The sequence below is a fragment of the Ranitomeya imitator genome, chromosome 4, assembly GCF_032444005.1.
Source record: "Ranitomeya imitator isolate aRanImi1 chromosome 4, aRanImi1.pri, whole genome shotgun sequence".
Taxonomy (NCBI): domain Eukaryota; kingdom Metazoa; phylum Chordata; class Amphibia; order Anura; family Dendrobatidae; genus Ranitomeya; species Ranitomeya imitator.
In genome coordinates, this window is record NC_091285.1 from 720,347,416 (window position 1) to 720,372,877 (window position 25,462).

Below are 25,462 nucleotides of genomic sequence, written 5' to 3' on the forward strand. Positions count from 1 at the left end.
CCTGTGTGGCCATAGTAAAAGGTCATTCACATCCCGGAGGGACAGGTTCTCTAAGTGCATCAAAACAGCGGGAAAAAAGCCCAATTCCGCAGTTTATTTGGACACAGAACTTTTCTTTATTCCCTATAGCCAATAAATCGCTGATGTCACCTGCATCGTAAAAACTTCTCCACAATCCGACCTTTTCTCACTTTTGAAACTGCTAAAACTCTGTCACTGTTATTTATTCTTGTCTGGACTACTGCAACTCTCTACTGATCGGTCTCCTTGCCAAACTTTCTCCACTCCAATCCGTCCTGAATGCGACAGCCAGGGTCGTATTTCTGACTAGCAGCGTCAGCACCACCCTAAATCTCATCTCTGACTACCATCTATCCGTCCTCTCCACAGTGCAGCAGCACCCTAAATCTCATCTCTGAATACCATCTATCCTCTCCACAGTGCTGCACCACCCTACATCTCATCTGTCTACCATCTATCCTCTTCACAGTGCAGCAGCACCCTACATCTGCTCATCTGTATACTATATCCGTCCTCTCCACAGTGCTACACCACCCTACATCTGCTCATCTGTCTACCATCTATCCGTCCTCTCCACAGTGCTGCACCACTCTACATCTGCTCATCTGTCTACCATCTATCCTCTTCACAGTGCTGCACCACCCTACATCTGCTCATCTGTCTACCATCTATCCATCCTCTCCACAGTGCTGCACCACCCTACATCTCATCTGTCTACCATCTATCCGTCCTCTCCACAGTGCTACACCACCCTACATCTGCTCATCTGTCTACCATCTATCCGTCCTCTCCACAGTGCTGCACCACTCTACATCTGCTCATCTGTCTACCATCTATCCTCTTCACAGTGCTACACCACCCTACATCTGCTCATCTGTCTACCATCTATCCATCCTCTCCACAGTGCTACACCACCCTACATCTGCTCATCTGTCTACCATCTATCCATCCTCTCCACAGTGCTACACCCCTCTACATCTGCTCATCTGTCTACCATCTATCCGTCCTCTCCACAGTGCTACACCACCCTACATCTGCTCATCTGTCTACCATCTATCCGTCCTCTCCACAGTGCTACACCACCCTACATCTGCTCATCTGTCTACCATCTATCCATCCTCTCCACAGTGCTACACCACCCTACATCTGCTAATCTGTCTACCATCTATCCATCCTCTCCACAGTGCTGCACCCCTCTACATCTGCTCATCTGTCTACCATCTATCCGTCCTCTCCACAATGCTACACCACCCTACATCTGCTCATCTGTCTACCATCTATCCGTCCTCTCCACAGTGCTGCACCACCCTACATCTCATCTGTCTACCATCTATCCTCTTCACAGTGCAGCAGCACCCTACATCTGCTCACCTGTATACTATATCCGTCCTCTCCACAGTGCTGCACCACTCTACATCTGCTCATCTGTCTACCATCTATCTGTCCTCTCCACAGTGCTGCACCACCCTACATCTGCTCCTCATCTGTCTACCATCTATCCTCTTCACAGTGCAGCAGCACCCTGCATCTGCTCATCTGTATACTATATCCATCCTCTCCACAGTGCTGCACCCCTCTACATCTGCTCATCTGTCTACCATCTATCCATCCTCTCCACAGTGCTACACCACCCTACATCTGCTCATCTGTCTACCATCTATCCTCTTCACAGTGCTGCACCACCCTACATCTGCTCATCTGTCTACCATCTATCCGTCCTCTCCACAGTGCTGCACCACCCTACATCTCATCTGTCTACCATCTATCCTCTTCACAGTGCAGCAGCACCCTACATCTGCTCATCTGTATACTATATCCGTCCTCTCCACAGTGCTGCACCACTCTACATCTGCTCATCTGTCTACCATCTATCCATCCTCTCCACAGTGCTGCACCACCCTACATCTGCTCATCTGTCTACCATCTATCCGTCCTCTCCACAGTGCTGCACCACCCTACATCTGCTCATCTGTCTGCCATCTGTCTACTCAACAGTGCTGCACCACTCTACATCTGCTCATCTGTCTACCATCTATCCATCCTCTCCACAGTGCTGCACCACCCTACATCTCATCTGTCTACCATCTATCCTCTTCACAGTGCAGCACCACCCTACATCTGCTCATCTGTATACTATATCCGTCCTCTCCACAGTGCTGCACCACCCTACATCTGCTCATCTGTCTACCATCTATCCGTCCTCTCCACAGTGCTGCACCACCCTACATCTCATCTGTCTACCATCTATCCTCTTCACAGTGCAGCAGCACCCTACATCTGCTCATCTGTATACTATATCCGTCCTCTCCACAGTGCTGCACCACCCTACATCTGCTCATCTGTCTACCATCTATCCGTCCTCTCCACAGTGCTACACCACCCTACATCTCATCTGTCTACCACCTACCCGTCCTCTCCAGTGCTGCACCACCCTACATCTGCTCCTCATGTCTACCATCTATCCGTCCTCTCCACAGTGCTGCACCACCCTACATCTGCTCATCTGTCTGCCATCTATCCGTCCTCTCCAGTGTTGCACCACCGTACATTTCCTCATCTCTGTCTCCCACCTACCCGTGCGCTCCATTCTACAAATGATCTAAAACTAGCATCCTCTATAATCTGAACCTTGCATATCCGTCTCCAAGATTTCTTTTGTGCTTCGCCAGTTTTCTGGAATACACTACCCTGTCTCATCTAATATCTAGAACCTACGTTTTTAAGCGAACCTTAATAACACACTTCTTTTGACAGGCCTATCGCCTCACTAATCTAACTATCCCCTGCTCCCCATCATCTGCCTCCACAACCTCCATGTACCAATGGCACTTGGTGATCGCTCTTAGACACCGGCTGATGACCGGATCATGCAGCGTTGTGCGACTCCCCCTACTATACGGATGGCCGGACTGTACATGAAGGAACGTTCTACCTCGTGTCCCCCCATTACTGTACATGAAGGAACGTTCTACCTCGTGTCCCCCCATTTCCTTATAGACTGTAGTGTGATCGGAACCCTCGCTCCTGCTGTAACTGATGATCTGAGTTACTCTGCAATAGATTTATTGTCTGTACGTGTCCCCACTTATTGTAAAGGCCACAGAAACCATTAATTTTCTTCCAGCTTTCAGCCCACCATTGACCGGCGACACAGAGATCGGATTCTCTAGGTCCGTGCGGTTACCGAGAGGCAAAGTTTTGTTTTGTTTTTTTGTAAGTGGTGATCATATAATGCGCTTTTCCAAGACCCAGAACGTTTTCGATCTTCGGTCTATGGGGCTGTGAGGAGTTTTGCTCTTGCCGTTCACCGATGTAAGTGACCCACAGATGTGCAGATACAGGGGATTTTTTTAATGTCTTTATTTTCAATAGGAATATTAGGGGGTGAGTCAAACTTGTTTTTCATATTTTTTTTTATTTTTTTACTTTTCATTATGTTGTAGTCCTTTTAACCCCGTCACCCCAGAGCCAGTTTTCACTTCCCTGACCAGGACAAATTCTCCAATTCTGACCACCGTCACTTCAGGAGTTAATAATAATAATAATAATATAATAATTTTTATTTATATAGCGCCAACATATTCCGCAGCGCTTTACAAATTATAGAGGGGACTTGTACATACAATAGACATTACAGCATAACAGAAATACAGTTCAAAACAGATACCAAGAGGAGTGAGGGCCCTGCTCGTAAGCTTACAAACTATGAGGAAAAGGGGAGACACGAGAGGTGGATGGTAACAATTGCTATAGTTATTCGGACCAGCCATAGTGTAAGGCTTGGGTGTTCATGTAAAGCTGCATGAACCAGTTAATTAATTTTTTTTTTTTTTAATATAGGCCACACAGGGATCGTTAGGTTAATGCATTGAGGCGGTAGGCCAGTCTGAACAAATGAGTTTTTAGGGCACGCTTAAAACTGTGGGGATTGGGGATTAATCGTATTATCCTAGGTAGTGCATTCCAAAGAATCGGCGCAGCACGTGTAAAGTCTTGGAGACGGGAGTGGGAGGTTCTGATTATTGAGGATGCTAACCTGAGGTCATCAGCGGAGCGGAGGGCACGGGTAGGGTGGTAGACTGAGACCAGAGAGGAGATGTAGGGTGGTGCTGAGCCATGGAGTGCTTTGTGGATGAGGGTAGTAGTTTTGTACTGGATTCTTGAGTGGATGGGTAACCAGTGTAATGACTGGCACAAATTAATAACAGTTAATAACTCTGGAGCTTCACCAGATCCCACTGATTCTGTTTTTTCAGGACACATTGTACTTCATGTTAGTGGTAAAATGTCGATATTTTCATTAAAAAAAAGCAAAAAATAAATAATTTTTACAAAATTTCAAGAGTGTTGCGGTTTTCAGACTTTCAATTTTAAGCACTTAAACCATTTATGTCACACAAAATAGTTAATAAATAACATTTCCAACATGTGGACTTCACATCTGCGTCACTTGAAAGAATTGTTGTTTTTTTATTAGGAAGATAGAAGGGTTAAAAGTTTATCAGCGATTTTTCCAACAAGATTTACAAAAATTGTATTTATTTTCTTTTAGGGACCACATCACATTTGAAATGACTGAGGGGAGAGAATGTGACAGAAAATACTAAAAAGTGACACTATTCTACAAACTGCACCCCTCAAGGGGCTCAAAACCACATTCAATAAGTTTATTAACCCTTCAGCTGCTTCACAGTAATTGAAGTAACGAGGGAGAAAATAAAAAATGAACATACAATTTGTTGTGCAATTTTTCTTGAGTACGCCACTACCCCATATGTGGGGGAAAACTACTGTCTGGGCGCACGGCAAAGCTTGGAATGGAAGGAGCCTTAATTAGAATCCAAGAGCTCAAATTCTAGCTGGAACAGACTGCAGACCCAAAGTCATATTTGGAGAGAACAGTTGAAACCCCCATTTTACAAACTACACTTCTTGATGAATTCAGCTAGGGCTGCAGTGATCATATTGACACTACACAGGTGTGACAGAATTTTATACAATTGGGCAGTGAAGAAAAAAACTACATTTTTACCACTAAAATTTTGTTTTAACCACATATTTTACATTTTCACACGGGGAGAGGAGTAAAAATGGCACAAAAATCTGTCCCACTATTTCTGCTGAACATGGAAATACCCCAAATGTGGCTGTACGGTACTACTAAGCCAAACTCCATGGGCGTTTCCCAGAAGAGAGCAGCAATGCATGAAAATTACAAATCTGCTGTTGTAGTGCCCAGTACATTATAGTGCCTATAAATATTGCCCAGCACATTGTAGAGTCCAGCCTGCGCTTCTGGAGGCATGCACCCGTAAGTTTGGCATTTCTGTAGCGATGAGAACCAGCCTAACATGTGGACGCTATATGTGGTTTAGATACACTGTGGGGCTCAGAAGGGAGGGAGCATTAGGATTTGGGAGCGGAGAATTCGCAGAATTTCTTTTGGTAAGCGAGGAGCCATTTCGCTTTTCCAGAGACTTTATGCTACCAGTAACGTGGAAGCCCCCTATATTTCCGTTAACATTTATCCTGCGCACTACGCTGAGCACTTACTTTGGGGTTTCCATCTAAATCTCTGAGTGACGTGATTCGTATGAAACCCCTAGAGTTACTCTGGACTCAGTCTGGCCTCTGTTCAGCGGTGTCCTTTTCAGAGGTGAAAAAAAAAAAACATTGGCGGACCGCGCTTTTATACTCACCTAAAAAACCAACACCACCAGATCACAGGTCAGACGGTGACCACAGTGTCTCCATCTGCCTCATTATACCAATGTATATAGGGAATCTTCTGCCAGAAGTTCCGTCTGAATCATGTAGTCCTGTACTCCTAGTCGCAGCAGCTTTACCCTCAGTCCACCTTGATTGTCAGTGTCCTAAGGGGCTGCGCTGGACGAGTCTGACCCTCTGGGGCGTCACACCGAGAACCAGTGAGAATGTGATGAATACGTGGAGCGGATCTGCACGACCACGGGACTCACCTTGGGGCAGCGCCTGTTCAGGGTGCGCTGGGAATCAAAGTAAGTGATGGTCAGCTTCGAGACGTCCACACAGACCAGAGACCAGTGCACCTCCAGGTGTATGGGAATCAGCAGCAGCCGCTTACTGAATATATCCACCTGGAAAAGAAGAGAGCAGGTTACAGCGGACCCTCACAGCCGAAGGAGGAGAGCGGCAGGCCCGCAGCTGAGACTGGGGGAATTAGTGGCCGAATAAAGGGGGTGGCGGCAGCAGGCATGCAACCGAAAAACGGGGAGCAGGCACGCAGCCGAGGGGGCAGTGGGCACGCAGCAAGAACGCAGCTGAAGGGGGAGGGAAGGTACAATGCCAGAGCACCATGTAGTGGACTGTACAGTCCTCCCACGACAAGTGGACAGAGTGGAAACAGTCAGGCATGGCCTCGTCTGCTCGGGTGCGCAGCTTCATTTTTGTACCTCACCACTGTATGAGAAGCCTCTAGTCTAGCTGGGTCAAGGCACGGTATGAGCCTCACACCCTCCATGGACTCGGAATCCGTCACCAGGAGGACAACGTGGATTAGGAAGAGTCCATATTCTGCGCTCCTTTAGGCGCTGCTCTAAGGAGGCCGACCAGATAAAAGCACAGAAGCTCCATGTGATCTGCGGCAGCGGTGACGCGGAGGAAGAAATTATGCAGCAGCCATTCTCAGAGCGGTAACAGTCAGCACACCGGGACCGCCGGCAGTAAAGAGAACGGCAGCCCACACAGCAACATCCAGTCCCTGACGTGAAAGGATAAAGAGCATACGACTTCAATGTCCAGAAAACCTGCACAGGCCGCCGAGCCAAGAACATTACCGCAAAGTCTGTTCCTGATCCGCATGTAACCGATTACCGGGAGCAATTCTGGTCTCAAACCTTGTGCTGGACGTCACTCAGACCATGCACCGCGCACTTCAGTAGGGGAAGGTAAGTGGCCTGGTGACGCCACATCTGCCTGTGCCATCGGCAGCCATGGTGCACCTATCTTAAGTCCGTCAGCTACAGGTGGACGTGATGTCACCGGCGGCTCGCCTCCCTATACGATGTCCTGGTAACGCAAGTCTACATTTCCTGAACATCTCCTACTCTAGTCTGAAGGCCTGGATGTCATGTCTCCATCCTCTCCCGCCGAGCGCGTCACCATTAAGAATGTTCTACCATTAGTTGACCTCTGGATTACGGTCTTGCAGTTCAGGTGGAAGTGATCCTGAATGTGGAAACGTCTCGCCACCATCTTGGAAAAATGTCCACTTCTTTATGCTGCAGGTGGCACCTCTTCATCTTCTCAAGTTTACAGGCCGCGACCACAAGTCAGATCTTGGAAAGTTCCTCACGTCTCTGCCCAGAATGCGCCCGTCCTCACATTTGTGAACCCAGACAACCCTTTAGGCGAGAGGCTGCTGGGGGACTATTACCAAGACACCCATCTCGTGGCCAACGTTCCCCATGTGTCCCCACTACATCGCAGCGCAATACAAGCCAATGATGTCATGATGGAGGAGCATGGCCGCCACCTGGGGTCACACAGAGGACGACACTCGTACTCACGTTCTTCGTCCACCTTTTAACTCCATCATATCCTTTTGTTCTCAATTTATCATAAAAAAAACTGTTGAAGAAGTGAACCTGAAAGAAAAGAAAAAGTGTGAGGGCTTGTGCCACGTGGAGGAGGCAACTTGGCAGAAGCGGCCACTCTACCCACCAAACAAGACATTTCACCTGACCTGGGGCAGGACATGTGGCCACCATGGAGAACTTCCTTCCAGTATGTGTGCGGTCACTAGGGCACTACTAAGCAGCAGGGCAGAAGTCATGTGTCAGGACATAGCCGGAAACTAAGGCCACATGACAGTGCGGGGGAAGGGGTCCGGCTCTACGGATGCAGGGGACGTGACAGGAGTCACTGAACAGAGCACAGCCCCATCCTGCCATCTCCTCATCTATTCTCTGGGGGCGCAGAACAACAAGAACAAACCTCACCTTTTCCGGCACCGCATCCATCACCAAGTCTCCATACATGTTCATCACCTGAAAGATAGAAGGCGTCACTCCAGCTCCTCGCACTGCCACCCCTCCGCGCACTTCACCTCTCTCAGCCACTCCCTCTCCCCATGCCCCGCCGCCACCTATCCCACGCACCACCACCACCTCACCCAATCGCCTCCTCTCCCCACCGCCCCACTCCCAGCCGCCCCCTCTTTCGACCGTCCCCTCACCACTCCCAGCTGCCCCCTTTCCCCACCGCCACCTCACCTCTCCCAGTCGCCCCCTCTTCCCACCGTCCCCTCACCACTCCCAGCCGCCCCCTTCTCCCCCCACTCCGAGCAGCCCCCCTAACCTCTCCCAGCCACCCCCTCTCCCCACCTCACCACTCCCAGCCGCCCTTCTCCAGATCGCTCCCTCACCACTCCGAGCTGCCCCCTTCTCTCCCAGCCGCCCCCTCCCCACCGCCACCTCACCACTCCCAGCCGCCCCATGCTCACCTCACCTCTCCCAGCCGCCCCCTCTTTCCAGTCCCCTCACCACTCCCAGCCGCCCCCTTCTCCCCATCGCTCCCTCACCAGTCCAAGCCGCCCCCCGTCCTCTCCCAACCGCCCACTCTTCCCACTCGCCCCTTCTCCCCGCTGCCACCTCACCACTCCCAACCGTCCCCTCTCTCCACCGCCACCACCACTCAGCCGCCCCCTGCTCACCTCACCTCTCCCAGCTGCCCCCTCTTCCCACAGTCCCCTAACCACTCCCAGCCGCCCCCTTCTCCCCATCGCTCCCTCACCACTCCGAGCAGCACCCCTCTCCTCTCCCAGCCGCCCCCTCCCAACTCCCAGCCGCCCCCTCTTCCCACCGACCCCTCACCACTCCCAGCCACCCCCTGCTCACCTCACCTCTACCAGCTGCCCCCTCTTCCCACCGTCCCCTCACCACTCCCAGCCGCCCTTCTCCCCATCGCTCCCTCACATCTCCGAGCAGCCCCTCTCCTCTCCCAGCCACCCCCTCACCTCTCCCAGCCGCCCCCTCACCACTCCCAGCCGCCCCCTCTTTCCACAGTCCCCTCACCACTCCCAGCCGCCCCCTTCTCCCCATCGCTCCCTCACCAGTCCAAGCCGCCCCCCCTGTCCTCTCCCAACCGCCCACTCTTCCCACTCGCCCCTTCTCCCCGCTGCCACATCACCACTCCGCCACCTCACCACTCCCAACCGTCCCCTCTCTCCACCGCCACCACCACTCAGCCGCCCCCTGCTCACCTCACCTCTCCCAGCTGCCCCCTCTTCCCACAGTCCCCTAACCACTCCCAGCCGCCCCCTTCTCCCCATCGCTCCCTCACCACTCCGAGCAGCACCCCTCTCCTCTCCCAGCCGCCCCCTCCCAACTCCCAGCCGCCCCCCCCCAACTCCCAGCCGCCCCCCTTCCCACCGACCCCTCACCACTCCCAGCCACCCCCTGCTCACCTCACCTCTACCAGCTGCCCCCTCTTCCCACCGTCCCCTCACCACTCCCAGCCGCCCTTCTCCCCATCGCTCCCTCACATCTCCGAGCAGCCCCTCTCCTCTCCCAGCCACCCCCTCACCTCTCCCAGCCGCCCCCTCACCTCTCCCAGCCGCCCCCTTCTCCCCATTGCTCCCTCACCACTCCGAGCAGCCCCCCTCTCCTCTCCCAGCCACCCCCTCTCCCCACCGCCCCCTCCCCCACCCAGCTGCCCCTGCTCACCTCACCTCTCCCAGCCGCCCCCTCTTCCCACCGTCTCCTCACCACTACCAGCCGCCCCCCTATCCCCACCGCCACCTCACCACTCCCAGCCGCCCCCTCCCCACCGCCACCTCACCACTCCCAGCCGTCCCCTGCTCACCTCATCTCTCCCAGCCGCCCCCTTCTCTCCATCGCTCCCTCACCACTCCGAGCAGCACCCCTCTCCTCTCCCAGCCGCCCCCTCCCAACTCCCAGCCGCCCCCTCTTCCCACCGTCCCCTCAACTCCCAGCCGCCCCCCTCACCACTCCCAGCCACCCCCTGCTCACCTCAACTCTCTGAGCTGCCCCCTCTTCCCACCGTCCCCTCACCACTCCCAGCCGCCCTTCTCCCCATCGCTCCCTCACATCTCCCAGCCGCCCCCTCACCTCTCCCAGCCGCCCCCTCACCACTCCCAGCCGCCCCCTTATCCCCATTGCCCCCTCCCACTCCGAGCAGCCCCCCTGTCCTCTCCCCACCGCCCCCTCCCCAACCCAGCCGCCCCCTGCTCACCTCACCTCTCCCAGCCGCCCCCTCTTCCCATCGTCCCCTCACCACTCCCAGCCACCCCCTCACCACTCTGTCGCCCCTTCTCCCCACCGCCCCATCCTCACTCCCAGCCGCCCCCTCTCCCCACCGTCCCCTCACCACTACCAGCCGCCCCCCTATCCCCACCGCCACCTCACCACTCCTAGCCGCCCCCTCTCCCCACCGCCACCTCACCACCCCCAGCCGCCCCCTGCTCACCTTACCTCTCCCAGCTGCCCAATCTTCCCAGTCCCCTCACCACTCAAAGCCACCCCCTTCTCCCCATCGCTCGCTCTCCACTCCGAGCAGCCCCCTCTCCCCACCACCACCTCTCCACTCCGAGCAGCCCCCTCTCCCCACCACCACCTCACCACTCCCAGCCGCCCTTCTCCCCATCGCTCCCTCCCCACTCCGAGCAGCCCCCTGCTCACTTCACCTCTCCCAACCGCCCCCTCTTCCCAGTCCCCTCACCACTCCCAGCTGCCCCCTTCTCTCCATCGCCCCCTCACCACTCCCAGCCGCCCCCTCTTCCTCACCACTCCCAGCCGCCCCCTCTTCCTCACCACTCCCAGCCGCCCCCTCTTCCTCACCACTCCCAGCCGCCCCCTCTTCCTCACCACTCCCAGCCGCCCCCTCTTCCTCACCACTCCCAGCCGCCCCCTCTTCCTCACCACTCCCAGCCGCCCCCTCTTCCTCACCACTCCCAGCCGCCCCCTCTTCCTCACCACTCCCAGCCGCCCCCTCTTCCTCACCACTCCCAGCCGCCCCCTCTTCCTCACCACTCCCAGCCGCCCCCTCTTCCTCACCACTCCCAGCCGCCCCCTCTTCCTCACCACTCCCAGCCGCCCCCTCTTCCTCACCACTCCCAGCCGCCCCCTCTTCCTCACCACTCCCAGCCGCCCCCTCTTCCTCACCACTCCCAGCCGCCCCCTCTTCCTCACCACTCCCAGCCGCCCCCTCTTCCTCACCACTCCCAGCCGCCCCCTCTTCCTCACCACTCCCAGCCGCCCCCTCTTCCTCACCACTCCCAGCCGCCCCCTCTTCCTCACCACTCCCAGCCGCCCCCTCTTCCTCACCACTCCCAGCCGCCCCCTCTTCCTCACCACTCCCAGCCGCCCCCTCTTCCTCACCACTCCCAGCCGCCCCCTCTTCCTCACCACTCCCAGCCGCCCCCTCTTCCTCACCACTCCCAGCCGCCCCCTCTTCCTCACCACTCCCAGCCGCCCCCTCTTCCTCACCACTCCCAGCCGCCCCCTCTTCCTCACCACTCCCAGCCGCCCCCTCTTCCTCACCACTCCCAGCCGCCCCCTCTTCCTCACCACTCCCAGCCGCCCCCTCTTCCTCACCACTCCCAGCCGCCCCCTCTTCCTCACCACTCCCAGCCGCCCCCTCTTCCTCACCACTCCCAGCCGCCCCCTCTTCCTCACCACTCCCAGCCGCCCCCTCTTCCCACCGTCCCCTCACCACTCTCAGCCGCCCCCTCTTCCCACCGTCACCTCAACTCCCAGCCACCCCCTCTCCTCTCCCAGCCGCCCCCTCTCCCCACCACCACTTCCAGCCGCCCCCTCTTCCCACCGCCACCTCACCACTCCCAGCCATCCCCTCTCCCCACCACACCACTCCCAGCCGCCCCCTCTTCCCACCGTCCCCTCACAACTACCAGCCGCCCCCTCACCACTCCCAGACGCCCCTTCTCCCCACCGCCCCCTCAGCACTCCCAGCCGCCCCATCTCCCCACTGCCACCTCACCTCTACCAGCTGCCCCCTTTCCCCACCACAATCTCACCTCTCCCAGCTGCCACCTCACCACTCCCAGCCACCCCCTCTCCCCACCTCATCACTCAATGCTACCCCCTCCCCACTGCCACCTCTTCCCCACACCCCACCACCACCTATGCACACTGCCACCTCACTACTCCGAGTCACCCGTCTCCCCACCGCCACCTCACCACTCCATGCTACCCCCTCCCCACCGCCACCTCTTCCCCATGCCCCACCACCACCTATGCCCACTGTCGTCTCAACACTCCCAGCCACCCCACCTCCCCACAGCCACCTCACCTCTACCAGCCACCCCCTTCCCCACCATCTCACCTCTCCCAGCCGCTCGCTCTCCCAACCGCCACCTCACCACTCCACTCCATGCTACACCCCTCCCCACAGCCACCTCTTCCCCAAACCCCACCACCACATATGCCCACTGCCACCTCACTACTCCGAGTCGCCCCCTCTCCCAGCCCTCTCTCCACCTCACCTCTTCCAGACACCCGTTCTCCCCACCGCCATCTCACCTCTCCTAGCCGCCCCCTCTCCCTGCCGCTCCCTTCTCCCCATCTCACCTCTCCTCCACACACCCCGCCGCACTCACCTGGTCGTTGAGCCAGTTCTGGCCGTACAGCGTGCCCAGGTCGTCCATGCTCAGGACGTGCCTCTTGTATGTGACCCGAAAGCTGCGCATCAGGTTGTTCCCAGGGAGGCGCTGATACGACTGGATGACGTGCTGCACCACCGCCCTCCTGCACAACAATAACACTTAAACATTAGCCATACCTCATCATCTAGGCCCGATAGTGAGCGCAGCTCTGGAGTACAGGATGTCACCCTTTATGGCGGAACTGCTCCTACCTGGCGGGGGTGGAGAACGACAGCTGAAACACGTCCTCCAGCTTCTCCAGCACCTCCTCTGTCCCCAGCGGAATCAGACTGCCATATGTCTGCAGAAACTGGTCCAAGATACCTGCAAGAGACAGAGACCGCGCACTGATACACCGGCAATCCAATAACCTAGCAGTACCACAGTCTACACACGTAACAAGTGTCCAATAATTCACAACCCGCCAGTACCACAAACGGCACCCCAAAAGTGCCAACCTCGCCAGCAGAATAGTGAGTGCAGCTCTGGAGTATAATACAGGAGGTAAAGGATCAGTAATGTAATGTATGTACACAGTGACTGCACCAGCAGAATAGTGAGTGCAGCTCTGGGGTATAGTACAGGATGTAACTCAGGATCAGTAATGTAATGTATGTACACAGTGACTGCACCAGCAGAATAGTGAGTGCAGCTCTGGAGTATAATACAGGATGTAACTCAGGATCAGTAATGTAATGTATGTACACAGTGACTGCACCAGCAGAATAGTGAGTGCAGCTCTGGAGTATAATACAGGATGTAACTCAGGATCAGTAATGTAATGTATGTACACAGTGACTGCACCAGCAGAATAGTGAGTGCAGCTCTGGGGTATAATACAGGATGTAACTCAGGATCAGTAATGTAATGTATGTACACAGTGACTGCACCAGCAGAATAGTGAGTGCAGCTCTGGGGTATAATACAGGATGTAACTCAGGATCAGTAATGTAATGTATGTACACAGTGACTGCACCAGCAGAATAGTGAGTGCAGCTCTGGGGTATAATACAGGATGTAACTCAGGATCAGTAATGTATATACACAGTGACTGCACCAGCAGAATAGTGAGTGCAGCTCTGGGGTATAATACAGGATGTAACTCAGGATCAGTAATGTAATGTATGTACACAGTGATTGCACCAGCAGAATAGTGAGTGCAGCTCTGGGGTATAATACAGGAGGTAACTCAGGATCAGTAATGTAATGTATGTACACAGTGACTGCACCAGCAGAATAGTGAGTGCAGCTCTGGGGTATAATACAGGATGTAACTCAGGATCAGTAATGTAATGTATGTACACAGTGACTGCACCAGCAGAATAGTGAGTGCAGCTCTGGAGTATAATACAGAAGGTAACTCAGGATCAGTAATGTAATGTATGTACACAGTGACTGCACCAGCAGAATAGTGAGTGCAGCTCTGGAGTATAATACAGGAGGTAACTCAGGATCAGTAATGTAATGTATGTACACAGTGACTGCACCAGCAGAATAGTGAGTGCAGCTCTGGAGTATAATACAGGATGTAACTCAGGATCAGTAATGTAATGTATGTACACAGTGACTGCACCAGCAGAATAGTGAGTGCAGCTCTGGGGTATAATACAGGATGTAACTCAGGATCAGTAATGTAATGTATGTACACAGTGACTGCACCAGCAGAATAGTGAGTGCAGCTCTGGGGTATAATACAGGATGTAACTCAGGATCAGTAATGTATATACACAGTGACTGCACCAGCAGAATAGTGAGTGCAGCTCTGGGGTATAATACAGGATGTAACTCAGGATCAGTAATGTAATGTATGTACACAGTGATTGCACCAGCAGAATAGTGAGTGCAGCTCTGGGGTATAATACAGGAGGTAACTCAGGATCAGTAATGTAATGTATGTACACAGTGACTGCACCAGCAGAATAGTGAGTGCAGCTCTGGGGTATAATACAGGATGTAACTCAGGATCAGTAATGTAATGTATGTACACAGTGACTGCACCAGCAGAATAGTGAGTGCAGCTCTGGGGTATAATACAGGATGTAACTCAGGATCAGTAATGTATGTACACAGTGACTGCACCAGCAGAATAGTGAGTGCAGCTCTGGAGTATAATACAGGATGTAACTCAGGATCAGTAATGTATTGTATGTACACAGTGACTGCACCAGCAGAATAGTGAGTGCAGCTCTGGAGTATAATACAGGAGGTAACTCAGGATCAGTAATGTAATGTATGTACACAGTGACTGCACCAGCAGAATAGTGAGTGCAGCTCTGGAGTATAATACAGGAGGTAACTCAGGATCAGTAATGTAATGTATGTACACAGTGACTGCACCAGCAGAATAGTGAGTGCAGCTCTGGGGTATAATACAGGATGTAACTCAGGATCAGTAATGTAATGTATGTACACAGTGACTGCACCAGCAGAATAGTGAGTGCAGCTCTGGAGTATAATACAGGAGGTAACTCAGGATCAGTAATGTATGCACACAGTGACTGCACCAGCAGAATAGTGAGTGCAGCTCTGGAGTATAATACAGGATGTAACTCAGGATTAGTAATGTATGTATACAGTGACCGCACCAGCAGAATAGTGAGTGCAGCTCTGGAGTATAATACAGGATGTAACTCAGGATCAGTAATGTAATGTATGTACACAGTGACTGCACCAGCAGAATAGTGAGTGCAGCTCTGGGGTATAATACAGGAGATAACTCAGGATCAGTAATGTATGTACACAGTGACTGCACCAGCAGAATAGTGAGTGCAGCTCTGGAGTATAATACAGGATGTAAGTAAGCATTTTTCTCACACCTGCTGGCGGTGACCGTGGCACTAATGACCACGCCACATGGTGCACACACTTGCACAGTCACACTGCTCAGTAACAGGTGACGTGATGTTGGGGGTGTGGGGGGCTCCGTCCCTTCAGTCGTGTCATATTTGGAGGGACTCACTCTGTACACAGGCCACATGCTCCTCGGTTAGTGCAGGGGCCGGGATCTCCTTCTCTGGTGAGGGGGTTAGGTCTGCTTGGTTGTGGGGTCCATTTGGGGCGGCTCCGTCAGACGTCCCGATGCTGCACACATTGCTGATGAGGATGGCTTCAGACTCGGTGGGGAGAGGGGAGAAACCGTTAGGAAGTCCGAACGTTGACCCTGGGGGAAAACGAGGGATATGACGGAGGTGGGATCATCAGACAGGAGGAACAGGTGGGCAGCTGGCGGCTCCTTACCTGCATCCTCGTCAGCCATGTGATTGGCCAGTGACGGCTCCTCTGTAGGTCCCAAGCGCTGTGCTTTCCCCACCACCATCCCTGCCGACCCCCCTCCACCTTCCCTCCTCCTGGACCCTAATCGTCTCCTGCGGCCCCCCAGGCTGCCCCATATCTTCCAGTAGAAGGGCAGGGAGATTGTCCTCTTGTAGAAGCGCAGGTAGACTGAGCGCAGCACTCGCAGGCGCTGCCTCCGCCGTCGGCGCTGCGGTCTCGGGGGCTGTCTGCATGTCTTCTTCAGCTGTGGCGCGTCCTCCTCGTCCCAGCAGCCGTCCTCCCGGATACTGAACAGCTTCTCATGCTTCCCGGGGGGCAGGAAGCGGCTGGCAAAGGGGGTAAGTTGGCGCTGCACCGGGGAGTGCCTCATAGTGGGAGCTGCAAGACACAAAAGCAGGAGTGAGCCCACCATACTGCTCAGGACCCCCGCAAGACGGGACGGTACAGGAACTATGCAGGGAGGGCCAGGCCTGCCGGGAACGACGGAAAGAGGGGGAGGACCAGGTGCGCCGGGGTACGACGGAGGGAAAGGGAAGGACCAGGGGCGCCAGGGTACGACGGAAAGAGGGGGAGGACCAGGTGCGCCGGGGACGACGGAAAGAGGGGGAGGACCAGGTGCGCCGGGGTACGACGGAAAGAGGGGGAGGACGAGGGGAACGACGGAGGGAAGGGGAAGGACCAGGCGCGCAGGAGACGACGGAGGGAGGGGGAGGACCAGGCACACAGAGGACGATAGAAAGAGGGGGAGGACCAGGAGCGCCGGGGTACGACGGAGGGATGGGGAAGGACCAGGCGCGCCGGGGATGCCGGAAAGAGGGGGAGGACCAGGGGTGCCAGGGTATGACGGAAAGAGGGGGAGGACCAGGCACGCAGGGAACGACGGAGGGAAGGGGAAGGACCAGGCGCGCAGGAGACGACGGAGGGAGGGGGAGGACCAGGCACACAGGGGACGATAGAAAGAGGGGGAGGACCAGGAGCGCCGGGGACGCCGGAAAGAGGGGGAGGACCAGGGGCGTCGGGGTACGACGGAGGGAAGGGGAAGGACCAGGCGCACTGGGGACGACGGAGGACCAAGCGTGCCAGGGAGTGTGGGGGGCCCTGGATACCAGGGTCTACAAAGTTAAGGAGGGAGGCACCAGTGTGCTGGGGACTACGGAGGAAGAGGGTGCTAGATAACAGGTCTACAGAGGGATAGAGGGGGCCCCAGATACTGGGGTCTACGGAGGGAGGGTGCCCCGGGTCGCCTGCTCACACAATGGCTGTCTTTGCTCTTGTTGCATTGTGCACATTGTAATTTCAGACTGAAGGCATCAAAACCAGGCCAGCAGGGGCACGGAAACAAGCAGAAAGGAACCGTGTGACCCAGATGAGAAGACGTGCCCCCCGTTATCCCCCTCGACTTCTAGCTGCTCCTTCATCAGTCGCCACCAGGAATGGCTCCAATCATCAGGAGGTCATTGGTGTAATCACCGACCTTAAGAAAGTGTTTGCACCCATCAGGGATGTCTTGCAGCAACAGTGTCGGTGCGCAGATCCATACAGGACTGAGAATTTTCCACAACTGACCAAAGTCAGAATATGGCACGAAGCCATCAACTAGGAGACCATCATTGCTGAAAGACATTGCTGGAACCTTGAAGGTATCAAGTGCAGTCATGAAAACCATCAATTACTCTGATGAAACTCTATGCTCAAAGAAAAGCAAGGATGACCTCTGCTGCAGAGGATAAGGTCATCAGTTTCTCGCCCTCACAGATAACGCCCAGACATCAGGTAGCAGAGGCATCCCATCACACCTGTCCAGAGGAGACATAGGAACCGCCTTTAATGGTCAAAATGCTTCAAAGAAGCCGCAACTGAGGACCACAGACCAGAGGAGGCTTGTAAGCACCGGACATCAGATCAGCGCAGGGATGAATCACAATCTGTTTTCGGCTACGACCCACCACGTCTTTGTGAGACACAGGAGAGGCGAGCGGACGGTCTCTCAATGTGCGGAGCCCAGGGCTGTGGAGTTGGTAAGACAAACCTCCCACTCCATAGCACCGGTGGGTCACTACTGAGCATGTGCAGAACATGCAGCAGAGTCATCTCCACTAACAGCAGAGAACAGATATTTATAGCACGTCCTGCACCGAACTACTGCACCCAATGTGCTACAGATGATGGAGTCGCTCCAGTCTATACCGCGTCCACAGTCCTGCTACCGTGGGTCATGGGGGGGGACGTGCGACAGTGGGGGCCACATTCAGGATACACGACTCAACAAGACCCCACAATGATCAGCAGCGACACCATCCCAACCGCTCTGCACTAAGAGGTACCGCGATCTGTGCGCTATACAGAGGGGGGAGTGCAGCGCTATACAGAGGGGGGAGTGCAGCGCTATACAGAGGGGGGAGTGCAGCGCTATACAGAGGGGGGAGTGCAGCGCTATACAGAGGGGGGAGTGCAGCGCTATACAGAGGGGAGTGCAGCGCTATACAGGGGGGGAGTGCAGCGCTATACAGGGGGGGAGTGCAGCGCTATACAGAGGGGGGAGTGCAGCGCTATACAGAGGGGGGAGTGCAGCGCTATACAGAGGGGGGAGTGCAGCGCTATACAGAGGGGGGAGTGCAGCGCTATACAGAGGGGGGAGTGCAGCGCTATACAGAGGGGGGAGTGCAGCGCTATACAGAGGGGGGAGTGCAGCGCTATACAGAGGGGGGAGTGCAGCGCTATACAGAGGGGGAGTGCAGCGCTATACAGGGGGGGAGTGCAGCGCTATACAGAGGGGGGAGTGCAGCGCTATACAGAGGGGGGAGTGCAGCGCTATACAGAGGGGGGAGTGCAGCGCTATACAGAGGGGGGAGTGCAGCGCTATACAGAGGGGGGAGTGCAGCGCTATACAGGGGGGGAGTGCAGCGCTATACAGGGGGGGAGTGCAGCGCTATACAGGGGGGGAGTGCAGCGCTATACAGGGGGGGAGTGCAGCGCTAAACAGGGGGGGAGTGCAGCGCTATACAGGGGGGGAGTGCAGCGCTATACAGGGGGGGGAGTGCAGCGCTATACAGGGGGTGGAGTGCAGCGCTATACAGGGGGGGAGTGCAGCGCTATACAGGGGGGAGTGCAGCGCTATACAGAGGGGGGAGTGCAGCGCTATACAGAGGGGGGAGTGCAGCGCTATACAGAGGGGGGAGTGCAGCGCTATACAGAGGGGGGAGTGCAGCGCTATACAGAGGGGGGAGTGCAGCGCTATACAGAGGGGGGAGTGCAGCGCTATACAGAGGGGGGAGTGCAGCGCTATACAGAGGGGGGAGTGCAGCGCTATACAGAGGGGGGAGTGCAGCGCTATACAGAGGGGGGAGTGCAGCGCTATACAGAGGGGGGAGTGCAGCGCTATACAGAGGGGGGAGTGCAGCGCTATACAGAGGGGGGAGTGCAGCGCTATACAGAGGGGGGAGTGCAGCGCTATACAGAGGGGGGAGTGCAGCGCTATACAGAGGGGGGAGTGCAGCGCTATACAGAGGGGGGAGTGCAGCGCTATACAGAGGGGGGAGTGCAGCGCTATACAGAGGGGGGAGTGCAGCGCTATACAGAGGGGGGAGTGCAGCGCTATACAGAGGGGGGAGTGCAGCGCTATACAGAGGGGGGAGTGCAGCGCTATACAGAGGGGGGAGTGCAGCGCTATACAGAGGGGGGAGTGCAGCGCTATACAGAGGGGGGAGTGCAGCGCTATACAGAGGGGGGAGTGCAGCGCTATACAGAGGGGGGAGTGCAGCGCTATACAGAGGGGGGAGTGCAGCGCTATACAGAGGGGGGAGTGCAGCGCTATACAGAGGGGGGAGTGCAGCGCTATACAGAGGGGGGAGTGCAGCGCTATACAGAGGGGGGAGTGCAGCGCTATACAGAGGGGGGAGTGCAGCGCTATACAGAGGGGGGAGTGCAGCGCTATACAGAGGGGGAGTGCAGGGCTATGCAGAGGGAGAGTGCAGCGCTATACAGGGGGGGAGTGCAGCGCTATACAGAGGGGGGAGTGCAGCGCTATACAGAGGGGGGAGTGCAGCGCTATACAGGGGGGGAGTGCAGCGCTATACAGGGGGGGAGTGCAGCGCTATACAGGGGGGGAGTGCAGCGCTATACAGGGGGGGAGTGCAGCGCTATACAGGGGGGGAGTGCAGCGCTATACAGGGGGGGAGTGCAGCGCTATACAGGGGGGGAGTGCAGCGCTATACAGGGGGGGAGTGCAGCGCTATACAGGGGGGGAGTGCAGCGCTATACAGAGGGGGGAGTGCAGCGCTATACAGAGGGGGGAGTGCAGCGCTATACAGGGGGGGAGTGCAGCGCTATACAGGGGGGGAGTGCAGCGCTATACAGGGGGGGAGTGCAGCGCTATACAGGGGGGGAGTGCAGCGCTATACAGAGGGGGGAGTGCAGCGCTATACAGAGGGGGGAGTGCAGCGCTATACAGGGGGGGGGGGAGTGCAGCGCTATACAGGGGGGGGAGTGCAGCGCTATACAGAGGGGGGAGTGCAGCGCTATACAGAGGGGGGAGTGCAGCGCTATACAGGGGGGGAGTGCAGCGCTATACAGGGGGGGAGTGCAGCGCTATACAGGGGGGGAGTGCAGCGCTATACAGAGGGGGGAGTGCAGCGCTATACAGAGGGGGGAGTGCAGCGCTATACAGGGGGGGAGAGGGGAGTGCAGCGCTATACAGAGGGGGGAGTGCAGCGCTATACAGGGGGGGGAGTGCAGCGCTATACAGGGGGGGAGTGCAGCGCTATACAGAGGGGGGAGTGCAGCGCTATACAGAGGGGGGAGTGCAGCGCTATACAGGGGGGGGGGGGGAGTGCAGCGCTATACAGGGGGGGAGTGCAGCGCTATACAGGGGGGGAGTGCAGCGCTATACAGGGGGGGGGGGAGTGCAGCGCTATACAGGGGGGGAGTGCAGCGCTATACAGGGGGGGAGTGCAGCGCTATACAGGGGGGGAGTGCAGCGCTATACAGGGGGGAGTGCAGCGCTATACAGGGGGGGAGTGCAGCGCTATACAGGGGGGAGTGCAGCGCTATACAGGGGGGGAGTGCAGCGCTATACAGGGGGGGAGTGCAGCGCTAAACAGGGGGGGAGTGCAGCGCTAAACAGGGGGGGAGTGCAGCGCTATACAGGGGGGGAGTGCAGCGCTATGCAGAGGGGGAGTGCAGCGCTATACAGGGGGGGAGTGCAGGGTTATACAGGGGGGGGGGGGGGGAGTGCAGCGCTATACAGGGGGGGAGTGCAGCGCTATGCAGAGGGGGAGTGCAGCGCTATACAGAGGGGGAGTGCAGGGTTATACAGGGGGGAGTGCGGCGCTATACAGGGGGGGGGGGGGGGAGTGCAGCGCTATACAGGGGGGGAGTGCAGCGCTATACAGGGGGGGAGTGCAGCGCTATACAGGGGGGGGAGTGCAGCGCTATACAGGGGGGGGACAGCAGCGCTATACAGGGGGGGAGTGCAGCGCTATACAGAGGGGGGAGTGCAGGGCTATACGGGGGGGGGGGGGGGGGGGAGTGCAGCGCTATACAGGGGGGGAGTGCAGCGCTATACAGAGGGGGGACAGCAGCGCTATACGGGGGGGAGTGCAGCGCTATACAGAGGGGGGAGTGCAGCGCTATACAGAGGGGGGAGTGCAGCGCTATACAGAGGGGGGAGTGCAGCGCTATACAGAGGGGGGAGTGCAGCGCTATACAGAGGGGGGAGTGCAGCGCTATACAGAGGGGGGAGTGCAGCGCTATACAGAGGGGGGAGTGCAGCGCTATACAGAGGGGGGAGTGCAGCGCTATACAGAGGGGGGAGTGCAGCGCTATACAGAGGGGGGAGTGCAGCGCTATACAGAGGGGGGAGTGCAGCGCTATACAGAGGGGGGAGTGCAGCGCTATACAGAGGGGGGAGTGCAGCGCTATACAGAGGGGGGAGTGCAGCGCTATACAGAGGGGGGAGTGCAGCGCTATACAGAGGGGGGAGTGCAGCGCTATACAGAGGGGGGAGTGCAGCGCTATACAGAGGGGGGAGTGCAGCGCTATACAGAGGGGGGAGTGCAGCGCTATACAGAGGGGGGAGTGCAGCGCTATACAGAGGGTAGAGTGCAGCGCTATACAGGGGGGGGGGGTGCAGCGTTATACAGGGGGAGGACAGCGCTATACAGGAGGGGAGTGCAGCGTTATACAGGGGGGGAGTGCAGCGCTATACAGGGGGGGAGTGCAGCGTTATAAAGGGGGGGGGCGTGCAGCGCTATACAGAGGGGGGAGTGCAGCGCTATACGGGGGGGAGGACAGCGCTATACAGAGGGGGGAGTGCAGCGCTATACAGGGGGGGAGTGCAGCGCTATGCAGGGGGGGGGGGGAGTGCAGCGCTATACAGGGGGGGAGTGCAGCGTTATAAAGGGGGGGGGCGTGCAGCGCTATACAGAGGGGGGAGTGCAGCGCTATACGGGGGGGAGGACAGCGCTATACAGAGGGGGGAGTGCAGCGCTATACAGGGGGGGAGTGCAGCGCTATGCAGGGGGGGGGGGAGTGCAGCGCTATACAGGGGGGGAGTGCAGCGTTATAAAGGGGGGGGGCGTGCAGCGCTATACAGAGGGGGGAGTGCAGCGCTATACGGGGGGGAGGACAGCGCTATACAGAGGGGGGAGTGCAGCGCTATACAGGGGGGGGGGGGGGGAGTGCAGCGCTATACAGAGGGGGGAGTGCAGCGCTATACAGAGGGGGGAGTGCAGCGCTATACAGAGGGGGAGTGCAGCGCTATACAGGGGGGGAGTGCAGCGCTATACAGGGGGGGAGTGCAGCGCTATACAGGGGGGGGAGTGCAGCGCTATACAGAGGGGGGAGTGCAGCGCTATACAGAGGGGGGAGTGCAGCGCTATACAGAGGGGGGAGTGCAGCGCTATACAGAGGGTAGAGTGCAGCGCTATACAGGGGGGGAGTGCAGCGTTATACAGGGGGAGGACAGCGCTATACAGGAGGGGAGTGCAGCGTTATACAGGGGGGAGGACAGCGCTATACAGAGGGGGGAGTGCAGCGCTATACAGGGGGGAGTGCAGCGCTATGCAGGGGGGGGGGAGTGCAGCGCTATACAGGGGGGGAGTGCAGCGTTATAAAGGGGGGGGGCGTGCAGCGCTATACAGAGGGGGGAGTGCAGCGCTATACGGGGGGAGAACAGCGCTATACAGAGGGGGGGGGGGGCAGCGCTATACAGGGGGGGGGGGGGGGGGGGGAGTGCAGCGCTATACAGGGGGGGGGGGGGGGGAGTGCAGCGCTATACAGAGGGGGGAGTGCAGCGCTATACAGAGGGGGGAGTGCAGCGCTATACAGAGGGGGGAGTGCAGCGCTATACAGGGGGGGAGTGCAGCGCTATACAGGGGGGGGGGGGGGGAGTGCAGCGCTATACAGGGGGGGGGGAGTGCAGCGCTATACAGGGGGGGAGTGCAGCGCTATACAGGGGGGGGGGGGGAGTGCAGCGCTATACAGGGGGGAGTGCAGCGCTATACAGAGGGGGGAGTGCAGCGCTATACAGAGGGGGAGTGCAGCGTTATACAGGGGGGAGGACAGCGCTATACAGGAGGGGGGGGGGGGAGTGCAGCGCTATACAGGGGGGAGGACAGCGCTATACAGGGGGGGGAGAGTGCAGCGCTATACAGAGGGGGGAGTGCAGCGCTATACAGAGGGGGGAGTGCAGCGCTATACAGAGGGGGGAGTGCAGCGCTATACAGAGGGGGGAGTGCAGCGCTATACAGAGGGGGGAGTGCAGCGCTATACAGGGGGGGGGGGGAGTGCAGCGCTATACAGAGGGGGAAGTGCAGCGCTATACAGAGGGGGGAGTGCAGCGCTATACAGAATACAGAGGGGGAGTGCAGCGTTATACAGAGGGGGGAGTGCAGCGCTATACAGGGGGAGGGGGGAGTGCAGCGCTATACAGAGGGGGGAGTGCAGCGCTATACAGAGGGGGGAGTGCAGCGCTATACAGAGGGGGGAGTGCAGCGCTATACAGAGGGGGGAGTGCAGCGCTATACAGGGGGGGAGTGCAGCGCTATACAGAGGGGGGAGTGCAGCGCTATACAGAGGGGGGAGTGCAGCGCTATACAGAGGGGGGAGTGCAGCGCTATACAGAGGGGGGAGTGCAGCGCTATACGGGGGGGGGGAGTGCAGGGCTATACAGAGGGGGAGTGCAGCGCTATACAGAGGGGGGAGTGCAGCGCTATACAGAGGGGGGAGTGCAGCGCTATACAGAGGGGGGAGTGCAGCGCTATACAGAGGGGGGAGTGCAGCGCTATACAGAGGGGGGAGTGCAGCGCTATACAGAGGGGGGAGTGCAGCGCTATACAGAGGGGGGGAGTGCAGCGCTATACAGAGGGGGGAGTGCAGCGCTATACAGGGGGGGAGTGCAGCGCTATACAGAGGGGGGAGTGCAGCGCGATACAGGGGGGGGGAGTGCAGCGCTATACAGAGGGGGGAGTGCAGCGCTATACAGAGGGGGGAGTGCAGCGCTATACAGAGGGGGGAGTGCAGCGCTATACAGAGGGGGGAGTGCAGCGCTATACAGAGGGGGGGGGGGAGTGCAGCGCTATACAGAGGGGGGAGTGCAGCGCTATACAGAGGGGGGAGTGCAGCGCTATACAGAGGGGGGAGTGCAGCGCTATACAGAGGGGGGAGTGCAGCGCTATACAGGGGGGAGTGCAGCGCTATACAGAGGGGGGAGTGCAGCGCTATACAGGGGGGGGAGTGCAGCGCTATACAGGGGGGGGGAGTGCAGCGCTATACAGGGGGGGAGTGCAGCGCTATACAGAGGGGGGAGTGCAGCGCTATACAGGGGGGGCGGGGGGGGAGTGCAGCGCTATACAGGAGGGGAGTGCAGCGCTATACAGGGGGGGAGTGCAGCGCTATACAGAGGGGGGAGTGCAGCGCTATACAGAGGGGGGAGTGCAGCGCTATACAGAGGGGGGAGTGCAGCGCTATACAGAGGGGGGAGTGCAGCGCTATACAGGGGGGGAGTGCAGCGCTATACAGGGGGGGAGTGCAGCGCTATACAGGGGGGGAGTGCAGCGCTATACAGGGGGGGAGTGCAGCGCTATACAGGGGGGAGTGCAGCGCTATACAGGGGGGGAGTGCAGCGCTAAACGGGGGGAGTGCAGCGCTATACAGGGGGGGAGTGCAGCGCTATACAGGGGGGGGAGTGCAGCGCTATACAGGGGGGGAGTGCAGCGCTATACAGAGGGGGGAGTGCAGCGCTATACAGAGGGGGGAGTGCAGCGCTATACAGAGGGGGGAGTGCAGCGCTATACAGAGGGGGGAGTGCAGCGCTATACAGAGGGGGGAGTGCAGCGCTATACAGAGGGGGGAGTGCAGCGCTATACAGAGGGGGGAGTGCAGCGCTATACAGAGGGGGGAGTGCAGCGCTATACAGAGGGGGGAGTGCAGCGCTATACAGAGGGGGGAGTGCAGCGCTATACAGGGGGGGAGTGCAGCGCTATACAGGGGGGGAGTGCAGCGCTATAC

The 25,462-nt window shown here is 57.3% G+C and overlaps 1 protein-coding gene across 2 annotated transcripts in view; it reads right to left on the reverse strand.

The window, feature by feature from the left end:
- SENP3 (SUMO specific peptidase 3) overlaps nucleotides 1-25,462 on the reverse strand; it is a 45,080-nt gene that overhangs the window by 7,952 nt on the left and 11,666 nt on the right. For both annotated transcript variants that reach the window (XM_069767577.1, XM_069767578.1), the window contains exons 2-8: nucleotides 15,920-16,333; nucleotides 15,642-15,842; nucleotides 12,895-13,006; nucleotides 12,638-12,785; nucleotides 8,001-8,048; nucleotides 7,569-7,646; nucleotides 6,000-6,137 (exon numbers count right to left, since the gene is read on the reverse strand). In XM_069767577.1, coding sequence (XP_069623678.1) covers nucleotides 6,000-6,137; nucleotides 7,569-7,646; nucleotides 8,001-8,048; nucleotides 12,638-12,785; nucleotides 12,895-13,006; nucleotides 15,642-15,842; nucleotides 15,920-16,325 — 1,131 coding nt within the window. In that variant the 5' untranslated portion in view covers nucleotides 16,326-16,333. The remainder of the gene's footprint in view (nucleotides 1-5,999; nucleotides 6,138-7,568; nucleotides 7,647-8,000; nucleotides 8,049-12,637; nucleotides 12,786-12,894; nucleotides 13,007-15,641; nucleotides 15,843-15,919; nucleotides 16,334-25,462) is intronic.